The sequence below is a fragment of the Aythya fuligula genome, chromosome 2, assembly GCF_009819795.1.
Source record: "Aythya fuligula isolate bAytFul2 chromosome 2, bAytFul2.pri, whole genome shotgun sequence".
NCBI lineage: Eukaryota > Metazoa > Chordata > Aves > Anseriformes > Anatidae > Aythya > Aythya fuligula.
Genome location: NC_045560.1, coordinates 4,633,294 through 4,652,246, shown reverse-complemented (window position 1 = coordinate 4,652,246; position 18,953 = coordinate 4,633,294). Strand labels below are relative to the sequence as shown.

The following is an 18,953-nucleotide window of genomic DNA, read 5'->3' as shown; positions in this document are numbered from 1 at the left end:
TATCTAAAGCAAACTAGCAAAAGGAGTTTGTACAGAAAAATGTCCCCTTCTATGGGACTTAGTATAGTGTGTGTAAGTACTTAGTATAGTATGTGTAAGTACTTAGTATAGTATGTGTAAGTACTGGAGAGACATTGTCCCACATGCCTAATAACTACCCAGGTCCTGTAACAGTTCTATTCACTGTGTATTATAACCACCCGAGGGAGACACACTGAGAATGAGACACTGCGTGTAGCTTAGTTAAAGGTAAAACTCAGAAATCAGTACTATAATCAGGTTGTTAGAGACATTCTGTTTCAGGAGCCCACTGGTCTTTGTCATGGCTCAGTAGTACACATTCACCAGATTTGACATGCAGTTTCCTCATTTCTTTCTGTTTGCATCCCATCAGAGATTGCTTTCTGTGCTCTTGTGAGACCTTGTGTCACAGCACCTGCAAGTACTCCCTGTTTGGAGTGCTCCTAAGAGCTACTTCAGGGAAAACCAGTCCCACAACATCACCTCACTTAATTTTCTCCTCAGGTTCTAGTCAACCTATTTTTGCTAGTAAGCGTTAAATCAAACCTTGAGAACATTACTGCTACGAACCGTCACAGAAAACCAGGTGGTACAGAAGGTACCGAAGTCACCCTCTGTACAGAATTGGTAGCTGTAGCCAGCAGCTTTTCCTGCTGTTGTAATACTGACCTCTAAACGCAAGAGGGCATTCCAGCCATTTACATTTCAACTCGAGAAAATTGAAAACAACCTAGAGCAGTTACTACTCTTCTAAGTAAACAGAGACACAAAAGCTGACTACAGGTTAATAGCGCTGTACTGCTGTGTGTACATGCATAAAAGCATCCGTCTTTTAAAAAGACTGTTAGATATTTGATTATTCAGAAGTAAAAGCTCTTAAGACCCATGCTTTGTCGTTGTATTTTGTCACAGTATCTTTGCATTTCTCTCTTAGAGGAAAGCAGACTCTAAGAACAGAACAGGCGCAGAAGACTTTTTCAGGCATTGCATTTACATCCTGTTCCTACAAGTGTCTCCTCCATTCCTGTCTGTAAAGAAGCACTAAACCTGCACATCCATCTGCACCAACTGCTGCCACACTGGGGACTTTTCTCTTTCTGGGGATAAAAGTCATTCCTATGAAAAGAAATATTTGCTCTTTCTCCCTTCTGACTTTTGCAAGCTCTTGATTACTGCTCATTCTCTTTGGAAATAGCTATATTCTGCAAGCCCAACTCTCTCCATTGAGTTAATTCATTTGCAATATGTTTTACAGCCCTCATTGTAATTTTATACCAATACCTACTTAAAAGCTCCTTCTAAATATGTTTCCAAGCACCACACAACTCAATCTTGTCTTGCAGCTTTCTGAAAAAGCACAAGGCTTTACTGAAGTCGGTGTCACAAAATGCTCCTGCATTTCAATTCCTGCATTGAGTGCCGTGCTGGGCTCACACAGCCCCTTCTACCTCCCAGCTCCCATCTGCTCTGTGGTAACACATCTCAACGTCTGGTTCATTTCTCTCTTCTCTCTGATTTCATTTTCCCCCAACAAGTTTTCCATAAACAACTTCACTTCTTGTGTATGTAAATTGCTTCACCCACACCATGTGATTTACCCCTGTGCAGCAGAGGCCTGCTTTAATCTTGAGGTCTCACCCAAGAAACCAACCACTGCCCTCTGGTCAGGACCAAGGGCTTGCTCTTGCAGCTCCTGCTTTTGTAAGGCACAAAGTCACACTTTGCTTCTCAAAAACCTCATATATAGATGACTCTGATTCCACAAACCCATTATTTTTTCTCTACAACATTGTCTGGTAAGCAGGAGAGGAAGCATGCTTAATTTAACATGAAGAACCAAAATACTTCTCCCAACCAAGACTTTTATCTTCCTGTCTGACCCATTGTTTATAGTTTCCTAATGTATCTGTGACCAATGCCTAGAGCATTTTTAGTTTTTTCTTCCCTGAGCACCATCCAGGTTTGCTTTCTCCACAGGTCTCCTGCAGCTTCCACCTGGAGGACCTCCCTACCAGCACCTGATCAAAACTGGTTTCATACACCTCTAAGTTTTTTGTTTGTTTATTTTGTTTTGTTTTTGGTTGGTTGGTTTGCTTTGGAACTGCAGCCTGTGGAGGGCCCATGTTGGAGCTGGGGAAAAGTGATGAGGAAGGAACAGCAGAGAGGTGCTGGTATGGACTGACTGCAACTCCCCATGCCACTTGGTGGGAATGGAAGGGCCAGAAATGAAGGACTGAAGTTGAGCCTGTTGAAGTTTTTGGCTTTGTTTTGCACCATCCTGTTTTTTTTTTTTTTTTTTTTTTTTTTTTGTATGGGCAATAAATTAATGTTCCCCAAGCCTGTTTTATCGAAATCTCCATCCTTGGACACTGCTACCCTGAGCAATCAAATCTAATTTAACCCTGCTTTGAGCAGGGTGTTGGACTACAATGACCTCTGGAGGTCCTCTCCAAACTAAATCAGGTCCGCAGGCGTGATGCGCCACAATCATGTTGTAGAGCTGGTAGGTTCAGCCTGAAAGGAAAGACTGAATTGAGGGTAACATCTCACTAATATGAGAGACAAGGCTTATTTAACAGCTGCATTTTTGTTGTATTAAACAAGAGGATAATTCAAGGAGAAGAAACACAACGTTTGGAAGTAGCATTAGCACGGGAGTGATAGCTTGCATGTAACTATGCTTCTTTAAGTGAGTTAGGAGTTGGACTCAGTGATCTTTGTGTCTCCCTTCCAACTCAGAATATTCAATGATTCTATGACTTTAAAATTCGATGACTCTGAGATTTAAACACTCCTTTCTCAAATTTTATTACTGAGCAGCTCCTGAGTTTTTCAAGCAATTACTGAGATGCCTGCAGCGGCGTTACCCTGCGAGCTCTCCCAGCACCAAGAACTGCTCCCGGGGGAGGAGTTCTCCCTGCTTCCGATGACACCGGCTCTCTGCAGCAACACGGCCCTGCTGCTGCTCCATGGCACCAAGGAGCTGCCATGCCGGCAGGCTCGGATGTTTTGTCGGGCTTGAATGATTTGTCGGATGAAGTAAAGGATACGCCCCCCGAGCGCGCTTTGGGCTAAAAAATGGACAACTCCTTTGTGGAAGAAGTGGCTGCATCACTGGTGAGGGAATTTCTCAGTAGAAAGGTAACTTTCTCTCGATTTTCTCATTAGGAAAAAATGGGAATGACACACGACAAATGTTAAAGATTAAGGAATAATGGGAGGGGGGGGGGATTCTTCCAGCCTTAAAGCAGCCAGACTTGAACCGCAACAAGCTGCTAGGGTGAGTGTCTGCACTACATCTCCCACAATGCCTTCTATTTCTGATCATGGAAGGCAGCTTCCTGCTTGTTTGAGAAAACCTGATTCATACCCACAGGCGCCTGCAAAAGAAAACAAGTCAAGACATGCTGATTCCAGCTTTTGTTTTCCCCCTTAATTGCTTATCTATTGTCCTCGCTTTGTCCTATTTCTACCCTTCTTCTTTTTACAAGAGATGCACACAGCTTCCCAGATGAATACTAAAACAAAACAAAACAAGAGGTACTGGTGCTAAAGAAAATGGTCACATGTGTCTTTTCGTGGTGTTCTGTATTAGCTTGTCAGACAGCAGATTTATCTGGGAGGAAAGGGAGAAGGGGAAGAAAGTGGTCACTTTAAAGGCACCACCACCAAAACTTTGTAAAAGAAATCGCTTGGGTGTGGGTAGACTGGGACTGAGCAGAGGAAAAGACACCTTCACATTTCCAGGTAAAATTACCTGCTTGCATTTATGCTCAATCCAAAGGAAACACTGCAGAAACACCCCCCCCCCCCCCCCCTTTCCCCCCCATCCCCATCCCCTACCCTCCCATGTCAGGAATGAGTTGGTTGTACCAGAACCTAAGCAACCACTGTGCGGTGAAGTGCTGCTAGAGAAACTTTGCTTTCCTTCATCTGTTTTGCATCCAGCCTACTAAGGCACATTCTCAATGTTAGTGAAGAAAGGTGAAACGTTTGCCAGCAGAATTTCCAGTGCAGAATTCATTACCTGCCATTTACTTCCAGAAGTATGAGAGAACAGTACCTTACAATATCTGACTGGGAAGATTTTTCAAATGAAACACTGTCACACTTCTGACATACTTTTAAAAGTAAAATTGAAGAAAATCAGAAAAGGAAAGAGAATGCCCTGCTGGTAAAACAGACCATACCATATCCATTAATACTTTATGCTTTAGTTGCAGCAGCTGTTTCATATTACACACTGTGCTGTCAAACTTTTCTGTTTCTGCACAAGTGTTCCTTCCCCTTTCCCCAAATCTTCCTCAGAACCAGCTGTGAGAACCATCCTATTTGCCACCACTTATTCACAGCACGCTAACACTAATCTGCAGAAAAAAAGCAGAAAATTCCTTCTTGTAATAATAATCATTCACTGGGGCTTTGTTTCTCAAAAATTGTCTGATGTTGTACTACTAAAGTTAGCTCAGAAGCTCATTCCGGTATTACATGATAAATCCTTTCCCCTCTATAAAGTGTGATGCCCATACATTTTGTCTCTGTATGATACCCATGATCATACCCATGTATGCTGACTATAAATTCAAAGCACCTGAGGAAGTCTGAAGTGTGGTGAACAAGTGGAATAGGCTTGGAGATGCTAATTTTTAATTTCAGTTTTAAAAAAACTCATCCAAGGGATTTAGTTTTTTTTGTTTTTTTTTTTTTTTTTTTTTAATAGAATGAAAGCTATAATTGGATTCACCTGTAACAATTTTAGTATGATGTCCATATGATCCTATAAACCACCATTATGTACTGAACCACATGAAGACCCTGAACCAGTTGATGCCATGAGGATCAGACTGATTTCCAACATAGACACTGATCAGAACAATGTGATCAGGATAAAGGCCCTGAATTTTTTTCTGAACCTGCCAAAACATAGACTACGCTTGATGTTCAGACTTTGTAATTACATAGGTCAGAATCCCATTTAGAAGCTGTATCACACCTTGATGGAAAAAGCCAACTTGGTATTCCTGGAATTATTTGAACCAGAAGCCCAGGAAGGCAGAGGCCTTCACACAGACCACTCAGATCTTAGGAGAAGCTGTTACGTAGCTGAAGTCAGACGCATGGGGGTCTTTTTTTTTTTTTTTTTTTTTTTTTCTTTTTTCTTTTTTCTTCCCACGTTTGGTTATTTCCACCCCACTGACAGCAGTATCATCTTAAGTATTTTTTACGTCAGCTGTAGTAATGCTAAATTGTCTCATTAAAGTACAGGTTGTAGCACTTAGAATGTTATTAATTTCTACCATTTTAATGTACCCAGAAATTTCATATTGCATGCAACAAAGTGAATAATGAAAGCTTTGGTTGGTTGTACTGTCTCAGGTACTCTAGTATGTCCTGCTTGGACTTTTCAGGGATTGAAGAAAACTATCAGTACCATGGACCGAGAGCTTCCACGCTCTGCGCTTAGCATCAATAACAGGAATGAACTTCGAAACGTCCTACATTTGCACACCTTGTACAAACAGAACAAGGTAAGGAAAGAGATGGTGCTCCCCAGAATCTGGTCTCAGACCTATGGAACTAGGTCAGATAAATCAAGACTGCAGCGTTATGTCCACACCACAGCCTGTGCCTGCTGTTGCATTGCTGTGGACACACTTATAATTCTCTGAAGTAATGGAGAGCACAACATTTAATTGAGATTGCATTAAAGCTCGTGGGACTAAGCCAAGAACCAGGCAGTTAATGAATCCTTGTTACAAATTCTCCAATAAACTAGGAGCAGTTATTCACTTCCACACCTTTTCCATTATTATGGCTATTCAATTTTGGAACTCTCTCTTTATGCCCATTTCTATTTACATCTTTATGTAAGATCTGACAGACAGAATTATGCTCTTCGCATTTACTGTTCTTTGAAATGTAATATAGACCACAATGTTTGATGTCAGGGACATCAGTAGGTAATTCCCAATTAGTCCCTAGACCCAATTCTGCTCATTGTTAGCTCAAAGCATCATGATGCTTTTTGAATAGTGTTAATGGTGGGACTACTAGGTCACTTTAAAAAAAAATAAATCTCCCTAGTAACTGTACTACGATACTATACTATACTACCTAGTAACTGTACTACTATAGCAGACATTATATTTTTTAAGCCATAGACTTTTTTTTTTTTAATGAAAAGGCAATATATATATCATCCATCTTTCATGATTACTAAAACAAACACAAACAAAAAACACACACACACACACAAAACAAAACAAAGCAAAACAAAAAAAGAAAAAAAAAAAACACACCACAGTTAAATAAGAGTTTGTGTGTCAGGTATTATTTGCAGTTCATTCTAAATTCTTCAGAAGTTGCCCAGGCAACACCTGGGGGTCCTGGTGGACGACAGGTTGGCCATGATCCAGCAGTGTGCCTTGGTGGCCAAGAAGGCCAACGGGATCCTGGCATGCATTAAAAGGAGCATGGCCAGCAGGTCAAGGGAGGTGATCCTTCCCCTCTACTCTGCCCTGGTCAGGCCTCACATGGAGTACTGTGTCCAGGTCTGGGCTCCCCGGTACAAAAAAGACAGGGATCTCCTGGAAAGAGTCCAGTGGAGGGCCACAGAGATGATACGAGGCCTGGAGCGTCTACCCTGTGAGGAACGGCTGAGACCTGGGTCCGTTCAGCCTGGAGAAAAGACTGAGACGGGACCTTATCAATGCTTAGAAACACCTGAAGCGTGGGAGGCAGAGGGATTTGGCCAACCTCTTTTCAGTGGTTTGTGGGGACAGGACAAGCGGCAATGGCCACAAAATGGAGCACAGGAACTTCTGCACCAACATGCGAAAGAACTTCTTTCTTGGTGAGGGCGGTGGAGCACTGGAGCCCAGGGATGTTATAGAGTCTCTGGAGATATTCAAGGCCCGTCTGGACGCCTACCTGGGCAACCTGCTCTAGGGAACCTGCTTTGGCAGGGGGGGTGGACCCGATGATCTCTTGTGGTCCCTTCCAACCCCTACAATTCTGTGATTAGAAGTGTACTCTGGTATAGCTACCATACTTCTCAATATTTAGCTGAAGACAGGTTGTTACTTGTGTGATGCTTACTTCATTTAACACATCAAAATCTTGGGAGGTCTTGATACTCCCTGCAGCTTCTCCCTTTATTGTTTGTAGAGCCACAGCTGACTCTGGAATATAGTTCACATGTTCAGCTACTCTACAAAACCCCATCCCATCTTAGGTTGCAGCAAGACTAATAAAGATTTCCAATAGTCACAAAGAACTTTGTTTTTCTTCTTGAATAGGCAAAGGAGAACCCACTTAAAACACTTCTTGAAATTATTACTAATTACTTCCTTGAGCACCGTGGGACCTCCAAAATCACCAGTTCAAGTTCTACTCTGTCAGCTCCTCAAAGTAAGAGCTCAACATCTCATCCACCTGACTTCTCAGATGAAGATCATGCATTTGGGAGTGCCAGTATGCCTGATGAGAGCAAAACTCAAACCTCCAGGTACAGTCCTGATTTCTCTTTGCCCTATTTAATTTTTATTTTTTTATTTTTTTTTTTTAAAGTGAAATCGTGTTAAGTGGTTTGTCATTTATACCTTCAGCTACAGCACCTTGTATTAGTTAACTTAATAACACAAAACGTGAAATTCCAAATTATTAACATCTCTCAAGTATGCCGCCCTCTTTTATACTCCCTAGAGACTACAAAGACTTGATAATCTCAACTACAACTTCCAGTCAATGAAGCACATACAAATTTAAGCTTCTATGCGTGGTAAACTGGAAAGTATTCAAACTGAATTATACAGTCTGATGGGTAACTAACCACCTGCACTCAGACTATGAATATACCGTTGCTTTAGACAGTCAAAAGCAAGGCCTACATTCTTACATTCGTTACCGTTGCATACAGTATAGGCTTAGTCATTTTTATCATTGAAAGTATTTGAAAATAGCACATAGCGAAGTCTTTCAATTTTTGTTAGTGTCTCAAAATGGGAGGACCAACCCCAATTGTGCTTTCACAGAAAGCTTTTAAAATGGGCACGTAGAAGTAATTGACCTTCTCCACCCCAATTCCTAGGGTATTAATCCCATTTTATTACTCATCCTGAATACAGCACGCTCAAGCTAGCTGCACTTGTGCTGTTAGCACTTCCAAAACCCCAGCAAGTCCACGCTCACTGGGGAAGAAAACCAAGATGTTGAGTGGATGTGACCACTCAGGAATTGATACTTGCTGAGAACGCAGTGCAGGGAGGAAAAATAAATATATATATTTTTTTCATATGGAGGGGTTTGTGTCATATACAGAGCAGTCCTCACTCCCCTGTGTGACACTACCCCAGCTCAGTTGCCTCAGACCTGCACTTTCTCCCCACTCTACGAGACACCCTAATCTCTTTGTAAGCCTCTTGAGTGTCTTAAGATCCTTTTATTACAGCAAAAAGCTTTTCCTAATGAGGAAACACCCTGAGACTGAGGCACGGCGACGCGCGCTCTCGCCCCTCAACCTCCACAAAATGGCGCTGCCCTCCCCTCCCCGTTACTTATAGCCCTTTCAGCGCATGCGCATTGGCAGCGGAGCGCTTCCCTCCCCCGCCCGCCGCGCAACGGCACCGCGATAGAGTTCCAGAGCGGCCGTGGTTGCTAAGGAAGTGGGGTGTTAAGGGGCCGCTCTGCCTTGCGCGGGAGGGTACTCTATGGTTGTAGTCCTCCACTGGGGGTTAAAGTTGTGAGCAGGGCGGTCTTGAGTTCGCCTAAACACCCACATTTACACGTACCCCTCACAGCAAGCATACTGTACATACATACACACGTCAAGGGGCAATGTTAAAGCCACACTTGCAGATCAGTGGGGGTGGGGGGTGAGGGGCAGCACAGGCGTGTGAGGAAGGACCCCCCCATCACACCACAGGCTCTGATCTCCATGAGGGAATAGCCTCAAGTTCGTTCCACCAGGGGAGGTTCAGGTTGGAAATGAGGAGACATTTCTGCTCCTCATTCCTACCACCAATGTCACCACTAAACCATGTCCATAAGTACCACGTCCAACCTTTCTTTGGACACCCCCAGGGACAGTGACTCCACCACCTCCCTGGGCAACCCGTCCCAACACCTGACTGCTCTTTCTGAGAAAAAATGTCTCTTCATTTCCAACATGAACCTCCCCTGGCGTAACTTGAGGCCATTCCTTCTAGTCCTATCACTAGGAGCTATCTTATTTGAAATATATGACTTACTTTATTTCTTTATTTAGGCTTTGTTTATTTATTTATTTTAATATGGTACATATCAAAATAAGTAAACATAAGATTAAAATAAACTCTTAAACATATTGTGATACAGAGTAATAATATTGAAATAATCTGCTGAAGACCTACATAAAGATGTTAAGTGAAAAGTGATTGTATTTGAGTACCACTGCATGCAACTTAACTTGACAGCAGTGATTTAATTTGCCAAGGTGCTGTTTTCATTGATTTCATTTAGTATCACTTGGCTGTTTGAATTTTTGTTTCTTTTTCTTTCTTGTAGATACCATGTTGAGAATCCACTAGATAAAATCCTTTCATCCAGAAAACACCAGCACAAAAGTGAAAAATGCCATACGGAGACAATATGCAATAGCCAATCAACCTCTGATGGGGATAAGAAGTTAAAAGATAGTCAAGAAGATTTAAAAGCAACAATGATTTCTGAAGAGCTTCAAGCAACAGTGAAGGACAAGAACAGGCCCAGGTCTGGTCTTATTGTCAGAGGAATGATGGCTGGACCAGTAGCAAGTTCACCAGAGGTGATTTCCAGTGCTTATAAAATATTGGGCATGACCAGAGATTTTATATGTAACCTTCTGCAACGAAGTAATTTGCAAATAATATTCAAGTAGCTTCTGCATGCTAATATGAAATCTGTGCTCTGAAAAGATGTGGCAGGTTAGGGCAGTGGTTGTGGTTAATTCAGAAAGTCAGACTGTTTCAGGAACAACCACTGCACACAGATCTGTGATCTTTGGTTGCAGCACTTATTTATAAATGTTTTCCACTTTTGGTATCTCATCTCTCTTGACAGCTGGGATTTTCAGCCTTAGGAAATTGCTTCTTTACTTTAGATCTTAAAGTTTTCTTAGCTATGGGTGTCTGATCTCCACAGGTTTTTCTGAAGCCCCACATTTAATCAGTAGCAGTATGGAATTAAAACATAACTTTCATTAAAGTTATGTTTCTAAATTGGTCCAAATAGACCATATTCTGTCAATAATTGCTTTTAAAACACAATTCTAAAGTAAAATTAAGCTTATAAAAATTGAAGGATTTTAAACATTTAATTTTGCTAATACTGAAGTAAATATGAAAGTTAAATAAATTACTTGGATTTTTTCTAAAGAGTTTTGGTTCAGAAAAAAAGACTAGATATCTTTAACAGGAAAATGGCATGTAAATCTGGGTTCTCTGAGTACAACCCCCAAACTAAGCTTTTATAAGCTACTTAATTGATGTTCTTGGGTAAAAGAAAACAGTTGTTAAAGTATATAGCATCTTTAACACTGTTCAAATTGTAAGTAAAAGTGTATGTCTTTCTCTGTTTATTATACAAAAGAAATAACCTAATTTACTCTTTAGCTGGTTTCTAATCATAAATTGTTTAGCCCAGTGTTAGTGATAGAGCTTTCCTTTGCTTTCCATGTTTGTGTAAAGATACTCAAATTCAAATCTATAGTTTTAATGGAACTTATTTCTAGGATCTGCAGAAAAGGAGGCTTTCAAAACGCTCCACTAGCATAAGCAGCGCAGCACAGCTCAAAGGTGAAAAAGAGGAAGGAAATGACCTGAGTGTCCCAAGCATTGATTCTCAAGAAAGTAAAGAATCTTCAACACAAGTAAATACTGAGTTTTCATCAAGGACTTTATCAAGCTCACACATGATTTCAGCTTCTGAAAAACTAAGAAACATCCCCAAAGATACAGATGACTTTTTTGCCAAACTGTTCTCTGAAAGAGGGAGGACGAAGACAGAAGAAAGAAAATTGGTTCCAAGCTTTTGTACAGAAAGCAATGAAAAAAGCCTTAAAGTGAGTGCCTCTCACAGACATTCAGGGACTGGAAAAGAGAAGAAAGAAAGGTCCCTCAAGAAAAGTGAGAATTGGTTATCAGGCCTCAGGTAAGAATATTTGTAAGAATATTGTACTAGAAAGTCAAGGAAATATGATGAAGGACTAAAAGAGACTGAGATATGCATTCTGGTTTCATTTATGAGAAGCAGAGGTGAAAGTGCTGAAAGGCAGAGAAGTTTTAAGATTTAAATTACTACTTTTGAAATCCCAAACCATTTAGGACTCCTTTCTTGGTCAGTGGAGAGACCCCATAGGTTCTGGTTTCCTTTAGCTGCCTATAAAGGGAGCTGAGCGTTACTAGTTCAGACTCAGACCACTAAACCTCAGACATACATGCAGTACAAGTGACTCCCACCTGCAGATGTCACCTACATCTTAGGAAACAGTGTTAATTACCACTCTCAGCACTGTAGTGGTACATCCAGAAAAGCCTCAGAAGATAAAATGAAGGAACACCAGCCAAGGGCATAGGCATATCCACGTGGCTCAGTGCAGTTCTGTGTCGAGCTATCCAAGCTGTGCCCAAACAAACTGGTTTAGCTACTAGCACAGTGATGTACCACAACGAGACACTGTGGTGAGTTTTTGAAGCAGGATATCCCGTATCATTAGAGTGTGTAGACTGAGCCCAATTAGCATCCCCATGCACCATGATGCTGCATCCACACTGCTCCTGTGTCTCAAAGTATTTTATTCAAAGTTCACTCAGATTATTTATTTATTTATTTATTTATTTATTTATTTTGGACTGCATTGCTTCACATTGTTATAAAAGGTTTAGAGAGACTCTTTCTATGAGCTCCAAATACATAGTTCGGGCTTTTTTTTCTGTCTCCAGACAGCAACATCACAAAGCTGGCTTCACAGTGGGTCTGTGAGTTGGTGTGGGTTTTGAAAAGCTTCGGGCTCAGTCATCCACCAGAGCTAAACCAGTCTAAAATTCTGAACTGCTGAAGATGCACTGAGTTTGAGCAGTGCAAGCCAACGGTGCCATGTCTGTGCCTATAGAAAATCATCATAGTAAAAGCAATTGCCTCATACCTAGTGCTTTTCATCTTCAGCTCTCAAACTTTAAGAAAGGCATTGCTATCTCTTTGCCCATAGTACAGATGGAAACACTATAGCAGGTATAGAGAAACTTGTATGCAGGAGCTCACACAGAAAGTCAGTAAAATGATACACAGGGCTCAGGCACCCTGCAAGTTGCTCTTGTACTGCACTCTAAGTGCTGGAGGTGAGAATGTGTTATATTCAGTAGAAATGTGTGGTTTATACCACCTCCTGCTTCATAAACTAAGGCACATGATGCCAACATCGTATGATGTGGGCCATGAAGTAGTATATCTGTCTTATTAAATGTAACTTGATCCATGTTGATGGCTAGTTTGGTGGTTTTTTAAGTGCTAAAAAAAAACCTCACTGATATGGTGAAACTCCAACCACGGATTATTATTTATTTATTTTTTCCAGTTTAATTTCTTTTTAATCTTGGGAAACAGAGTGACAAGGCCCTGTTGAGATCTTGAGGAAACGATTATATAGTGGGTCTGTCCTCATTTGTGTTAGGGGTTGTGGGAGTTAACAAACTTCATGTCTGCTGAAGGTACAAATGGGTCAGAGTGGCACTTCCTGTCTGGGACCAAAAAGCAACTGAAAACAGCAACCAACATTATGTAGTTATTTACCTGTGTTAGCATACCTTATTTGAAAAAGACTATTGAATGATGGGCCAAAGTACTACAATCTGAAGTCTTAAAATCCACAAGAGGTCAGTTCTCCTTTATGTACAGTATTGGCACCCTGAGATGTGTCAAATAAAAGCTGAAGCTAGACAATAAAAGTGTGACTGCTGCTGAACTGGAAATGGTGCCTGCAGATTCCTGGAAGTGCACAAAGCCAGCTCATAAGGGACTCAGAAATCAGAAACACTGGGGTCTGACTCCATATGGCTTTTGTTCCATATAGTTTGACTGAGCATATAAGGTAGTGCTAACCCACCACTCAATCCTTTCCAGTTTCAAAATGCTTTAGGATTAACAGAAGTAGAGAATACAGCTTCAGTGGGCTTTTGACAGCTCCCAAACAAAGCTGATAAGAGTAGGTGTACTCCTGGTATTTGTTAAGCAATTAATATACTGTTGGTTATTTATGAGCATTATTTACATGTTGGACTGGATAAAATTCTTTGGGAAGACTCTCTGATCAAGAAATCACTTGTACTGACTTCACTCATCTGTAGCTGGACGTGCTGACATTTCCCAGTCTTGTGCAGTGCTTGTGGAGTCAGCAGAAAAAGAGAAGCTGGTCTAAAAGGGGACATCCCCAGGGCACCATTCTGTGCGCTGTACTGCAGTACTGTGCTCCACTGCTGTAGTCAGTAGTTTGCAGTAGCTGGATTCCTTTAGGGGACTGACTTGGTCTCAGTAAGAACAGAAGAGGGAGCTATTTCCATTTAATATGTTTTCAAAGCAAAACTGGGACATTTCTGCCAGATATCTTGAGCTAAGGCCAGTAAAGCATTTGAATTCATGCTGAGCTCTGAGCTCCTGAAAACTCTCAGTGAAATCAGCAGGACTGCTGATATTCCCGAAGTTAAGTGGAAGTAACAGAGAGTGGAAGTGAGACTCCAAATAAGCGTCAACTATTACAATGTAAGGACTGGAACTTGCAAGGCTTTTATCATTTTGGTGAAATCCTGCAGTGTTTGAGAGCATTTCAGGATTTGTTCAGAGTGCTGCAGCATTACAAGGCATCAAAAATTACAGTGTAAGAACAGATATTTTTCTGGATCCTTCCGTTCACTGTTGATGCCTCCAGACTTATACTGATATAAGTGCTAATCTGTTTAGATGAGTAGCTGAAAATCTATTTAGGATTAAACACAGCTAGTTCATTTCCAGGCATCTGAAAGCAAAGTAAAGACCTACAAATCTTATTTTTCCTTCCATTTTGATGTACCTCTTCATTCTCTTTTGTTATATGCAAAATGTGCTATTGTTGCACACAGGCTGCAGGCATCCATTGTCTGCATATGAGACAAAAACACCAAAGCAAAAATGCTGCCATGCTTCAAAAGACAAGCTGAATATTATTGAATAAATGCTTACAAACTGAGTGGGCAGAAATACCTAGCTATAAAAATACCCTGGAGAAATACAGATCCCACAGTATTTTGACTCACACATTTTAATGAGAGAAATGATGGACATAGCATCTTGCTTGTTATTCCATCAGCTATCTTAACTCTCGTGAAGTGGGCAACTGTGCTGAGAGGCCAGATTTGTGACTTTGTATTTCAGTCTTGCAGTATCAACATGAAAGTAGCCCTCTGAGTACCGTAGTTTGCATGTTTGTCTTAAATAAGATTTGGACATTCTTTCTTTTTTCTAATAGATAAAATTTTGCTATCTTGTCAGTGAGGAGGCACTGAACACTACTATCATATCTTCCAGAGATATGAAAAAATAAAAGAAATAAATTGCTTGCCTTGCTATTGATGCAACTCCTTGTTTCTTTTTAGAAAAAAAAAAAAAAAAAAAAAAAAAGAATCAAGTTAGTGAAGTCAATTAGGGACTAAAGATGCAGATACAGTCTGTTTGTGTTTTGAACTGCTACTGCTGAATGCATTTGCTTTCAGATTCAGGTAACTGTAATGACCATTTAAAAGTTCAGTGTTTAACAGCAAATGTTACCCAATTACTTATAACTGTGATAAAATACTGACTGCTTGTAGGAAAGTACTTGTTACTTTTTCAGCTATAGTCTGGATTTAATGTTGATCACTTTGTGGGAACATTGTTGTTATATAGCAAGTGCACCACACTCCTTTAATTACAGAAAGACGGATGTGAAGAACAATTTGTTCACTTTCATCTTCATTTATCTACATTGTACATCACAGTATAATGTCTGAATTCCACTACATAAAAGGGGGAATAATGATTGCAACTCATTAAAAGCAAAGAGTTTATTTTCTTTCTTGTTTTACAGAGGAACAGAAGCTTTTGTGCTGTTGGGTCAATAATAGTTCTCTGTGACATTACTGTACTCTGTTTCATGTTAGTAGGAGTTATTCCATAAAGACAGTCTGCTTTACTGTTATAATACTTAGCAATACTTAAAAATACCTAACAATGCTTTACATACTTAATAATATGTTGTACATATTATTAGTTTGCATACCAACTCAGGTGTAATTGTTGTAAATGCCTTTATTTTAGAATTCCTTATTTTTAATTAACCCAGAAAAGAGCAGTATGTAGGTGGCAGCAAATCTTCATGTGTCCTCGCCTATAAACAAACAGCAGCTAATTCGATTTCTCGATTCATCCAGCCTTGTTTTTTGTACTATGTATGTTGTGGTGGTGATGATGGTAACTGTGTTGGTCCCTGGAAGCTGTAGGCACTGGAGGTTATCATGAGGACAGTATTTCAATATGAGTTTTAAACTTATTTTCCTCAGGAGTCGGATGTCTGACTTTTCATATTCCAAGGCTTTAGTTTTTAATAGCTTAGACATAGTGCTTCAGTGGCCACAGTACATTTTTTCTTTTCTGCCTAAACTACAGAAATATATGAATTAAATAAGGAGAAGTAAAGTTTTGCTTTAATGGAGAAGTAATTAACAGTGAGTAAGTTTGTGGTACTTTCCCATGTGACTTGATCACGTAAGGGTAGACTTTGAGTTTTCCTCTTTTATAAACTATTATCATGTGTACACCACTCCTATTATTTGACTGAAGAACCTTCCATTTTAAGGCCATTAAAAATATTTCTCCAATATTTGTATATTGACATCAAGCTAAATTCTGACATGTATACAGAATTATATCGATGATTCCTCTATGGCCCTTCTTAACAAATTAAACTTAACAAATTAAAAATAAGGTCATTTTGAAGCTGTTTATCCTCATTCTCAAATCAGTATTTCTCATTACACTGCAGGTCATTGAGTAGTTGTTCCTCTCAGAAGCGTTAATTGTGTGCAAGGCACAACTAAAATTTGGATCACCAACCTCTTTTTTATTTTTGATTCTGAGGTTTTCACAGGAATAAAAAAAAATATTTTGGAAAAATACACAGTGTAAGCAAAAAATCCAAGCTTCCATCTAAAAATTTGCCATACCTGTAGGTACGATTCTTCAAGTTCCACAGGAATTTGGGACAGATGATGTTGAAGGAACATGTTCAGATCAAAGGCAGCAACCTGTTAAAGACCTCCCCTAGTTTTTTTTAACCAGGGCAGAACCTTGAATGGCAGTGACAAAAGACTCTGCCACCTGTAATGTTTTCTGCTTAATGCTGAATCCCCGAAGAGAAGGCAATATTGACCCTTAAACTGAGTGCACAGAATAAAGAATTAGCGTACGCGGTGGAATGGAAATTGAGATTTTCAGGAAGTGTGAAGAAAGAACAGCTGTTGAGTTTGATGCCTGACCTTGGGTTGAAATCACTCTACTGCTTTTATAGAAGAAAAAAAAAAAAAAAAAAAAAAAAGCTTAATGAATAATGAGTTGTTTGGGAAGGTTGAATGGTGTTAGAAGAAAGGAAGTAAAAGCACTTCACGGCAGTTGGGAAACAATTCTTTAGTCTCAGCTACAACTACTGTTGTTCATGCAGCCTCTGAAGTTGAAGCACTCTCCTAATTTTCCATTCCCCTTAATTCTACAAATGTAAGGCTTGGTGGTGATGTGGGAACCCTCCCACTTAGCTGAACAGTTTCTAAATGAGTAGATCTGAGCGGTCCAGCTGTGTTCTTAATGGATGCTACTGGCACCACCACCTGTTAAATGGGCAAATACTATCTGTAGACCTCAGTGTCAATTCTAGTAGTTAAAAAGAACTGCACATGGAGATGTTTGAACTTCTCATTGTCATGTATAAAGCAAATCACCCTCCCTTCCACAGTACTGAGAAAAATAGCATAGAAACTAGACTCACAGTAATGAAAGAAGAAGAAAAAGAAATACTGTAAAACTGGAATCAAAGACCAAAGGGAACAAAATGAATTAGCAATCAGGACCTGAAGTTAAGGACATGTTGTTAATTTCATAGAAGCAGAAATGGAATGGCTATCAGAAAGGCAAAAATAAATGATAATATCTTAACATCAGAACAAAAATTTCCTCCTGCCATTAGCAATCAAAAGCGTATAGCAGTGGATCCCATTGTCCAAAGGGAAAGATCTATAATACACTTTCGGGAGTAAGGAGGATAATTGATTCTCCACTCATCCTTTCATTGTGAACAATCGCCCTATTTATCCGGTTCTTCTAATTACTTCTGCCGTACCCTCCTTTGCCTTGCCATCAGTCTTGGCTACAAACTGAACGCGAACTAGTGGTTTCCTTTCAGGAGTCTGCCAATGCAGATGGATATTTCAGACAGTAGGGACTGTTTTATGAGAGCGTGGCTTGGCTTCAGTTGTCATTTCCAACCAAAACCTAAGTATCTCTGATGCACTTCAAATCTAGCACCAGCAGACCAAGTGCCAGTGAGTCCAGAGCCAGAATTTCTCTTCCTGTGGTACTTTCTCAACCAAGTTTGCTTTATCTGGGCACTCCTTAGTGGTTCCCCCAAAATCACTGGTTATTTGGTAATAAACCTTTTTCTAGCAGTGCTCTGCATTCTAACACAAATAGAGTAGGGTTAGTGAATTGCCATAGATACCAAGTTCTTTAGTGGAACATTACTCATATTTCATAGAGCCTTAGAAATTACAGATGGAAAAGACCTTCTAAGGTCATTTGTTTCTATGGCAGATTATTCATTACTGTATATATATAATTTGATGCAATACTTTTTTCCATGGCTTTGTCTAGTCCAGCCTTAAATGACTCAAGTAACACCTCTCCCCTGAGAATATATTCCAATGTCTAGTAGCCCTTAATCTTTAGAGTTTTTCCCTGCATTTTTTTTTCTGCCCTGTTATCCATAGCTGAAGTTGATTTATTTTTTTTTTCTGATCTTTCTGTTCCCTTCTACAGATATTAATCTCTTTTAAAGTACTTCCAAATAATTTCATGCCCCTTTTGCCATTTTTTTTCTAAAGCTTGTATCATCTGCTTGTGTTTTTATCTTTCATACTCTTAAATTTTGCTGTTGTTTTTTCTGTTAGGTTTTATTGATTTGTTTTATATGTATTTATTCCATGTACTTAAAGGCTGCTATAACTCTGTAGAAGCACTGTGCCTCTCAGCAGGGACAAGAATAGTCACCCTCTGCTCATGACATGATTCTCAGCATTATAAAATCCCATTAGCACATTTGTCACTTCAGCATACCACAAATATATGCTTACTTACTTTAAGTTTCAAGCTCATTGAATGCATAATTTCTCCTTTGTAATTTACTATGTTTTTCCTCAAAATGGCCTTATAATATCGCGAAGATAGTCTAATCATCTGTGGTAAGGCAATATGTGTTCCTATTTACTGGTAGAAAAGGTACCTCCCTTCTATTCCCTGCATTTGTGTGTGGGACTGACAGGAAGGAGTGAATTACTTTACTTTGCCTTTTGAACCACCTGTGGCTTTTTGACTTTATCCTGAAAAGAGATCGGTACTGGTAAATTCATTGTATTACTGATTTTTTTTTTTTCAGAGGTGATAAGAAGCCGTGGCTTCTCCCTGTCATTTATCCCAATAAAAAGTCCCTGAAGAGTCACTTTTGTGGAGGTAGGAGATATTTAGAGAAAAAAAGTAGGAAAAAAAATTTCCTTCAAATAATTCCTCTAAGTCCTTTAAGAATATATGTCATTTCTTTGTATTCTTTTAGATACATGAGACTTTAAAAACAATATTTTGTTTTTAAA

The 18,953-nt window shown here is 39.8% G+C and overlaps 1 protein-coding gene across 2 annotated transcripts in view; it reads left to right on the top strand.

The window, feature by feature from the left end:
• Nucleotides 1-2,874: 2,874 nt before the first annotated feature.
• The window catches only part of MINDY4 (MINDY lysine 48 deubiquitinase 4), an 80,433-nt gene continuing 64,354 nt past the window's right edge, over nucleotides 2,875-18,953 (top strand). Inside the window, exons 1-6 of one of the 2 annotated variants that reach the window (XM_032182084.1) lie at nucleotides 3,119-3,162; nucleotides 3,681-3,768; nucleotides 5,430-5,549; nucleotides 7,320-7,528; nucleotides 9,565-9,823; nucleotides 10,769-11,187. In XM_032182084.1, the coding sequence (XP_032037975.1) occupies nucleotides 5,454-5,549; nucleotides 7,320-7,528; nucleotides 9,565-9,823; nucleotides 10,769-11,187 (983 nt within the window). In that variant the 5' untranslated portion in view covers nucleotides 3,119-3,162; nucleotides 3,681-3,768; nucleotides 5,430-5,453. Of the gene's footprint in view, nucleotides 3,163-3,680; nucleotides 3,769-5,429; nucleotides 5,550-7,319; nucleotides 7,529-9,564; nucleotides 9,824-10,768; nucleotides 11,188-18,953 lie in introns of both variants that reach the window. The other variant, XM_032182083.1, reaches the window with a different exon arrangement.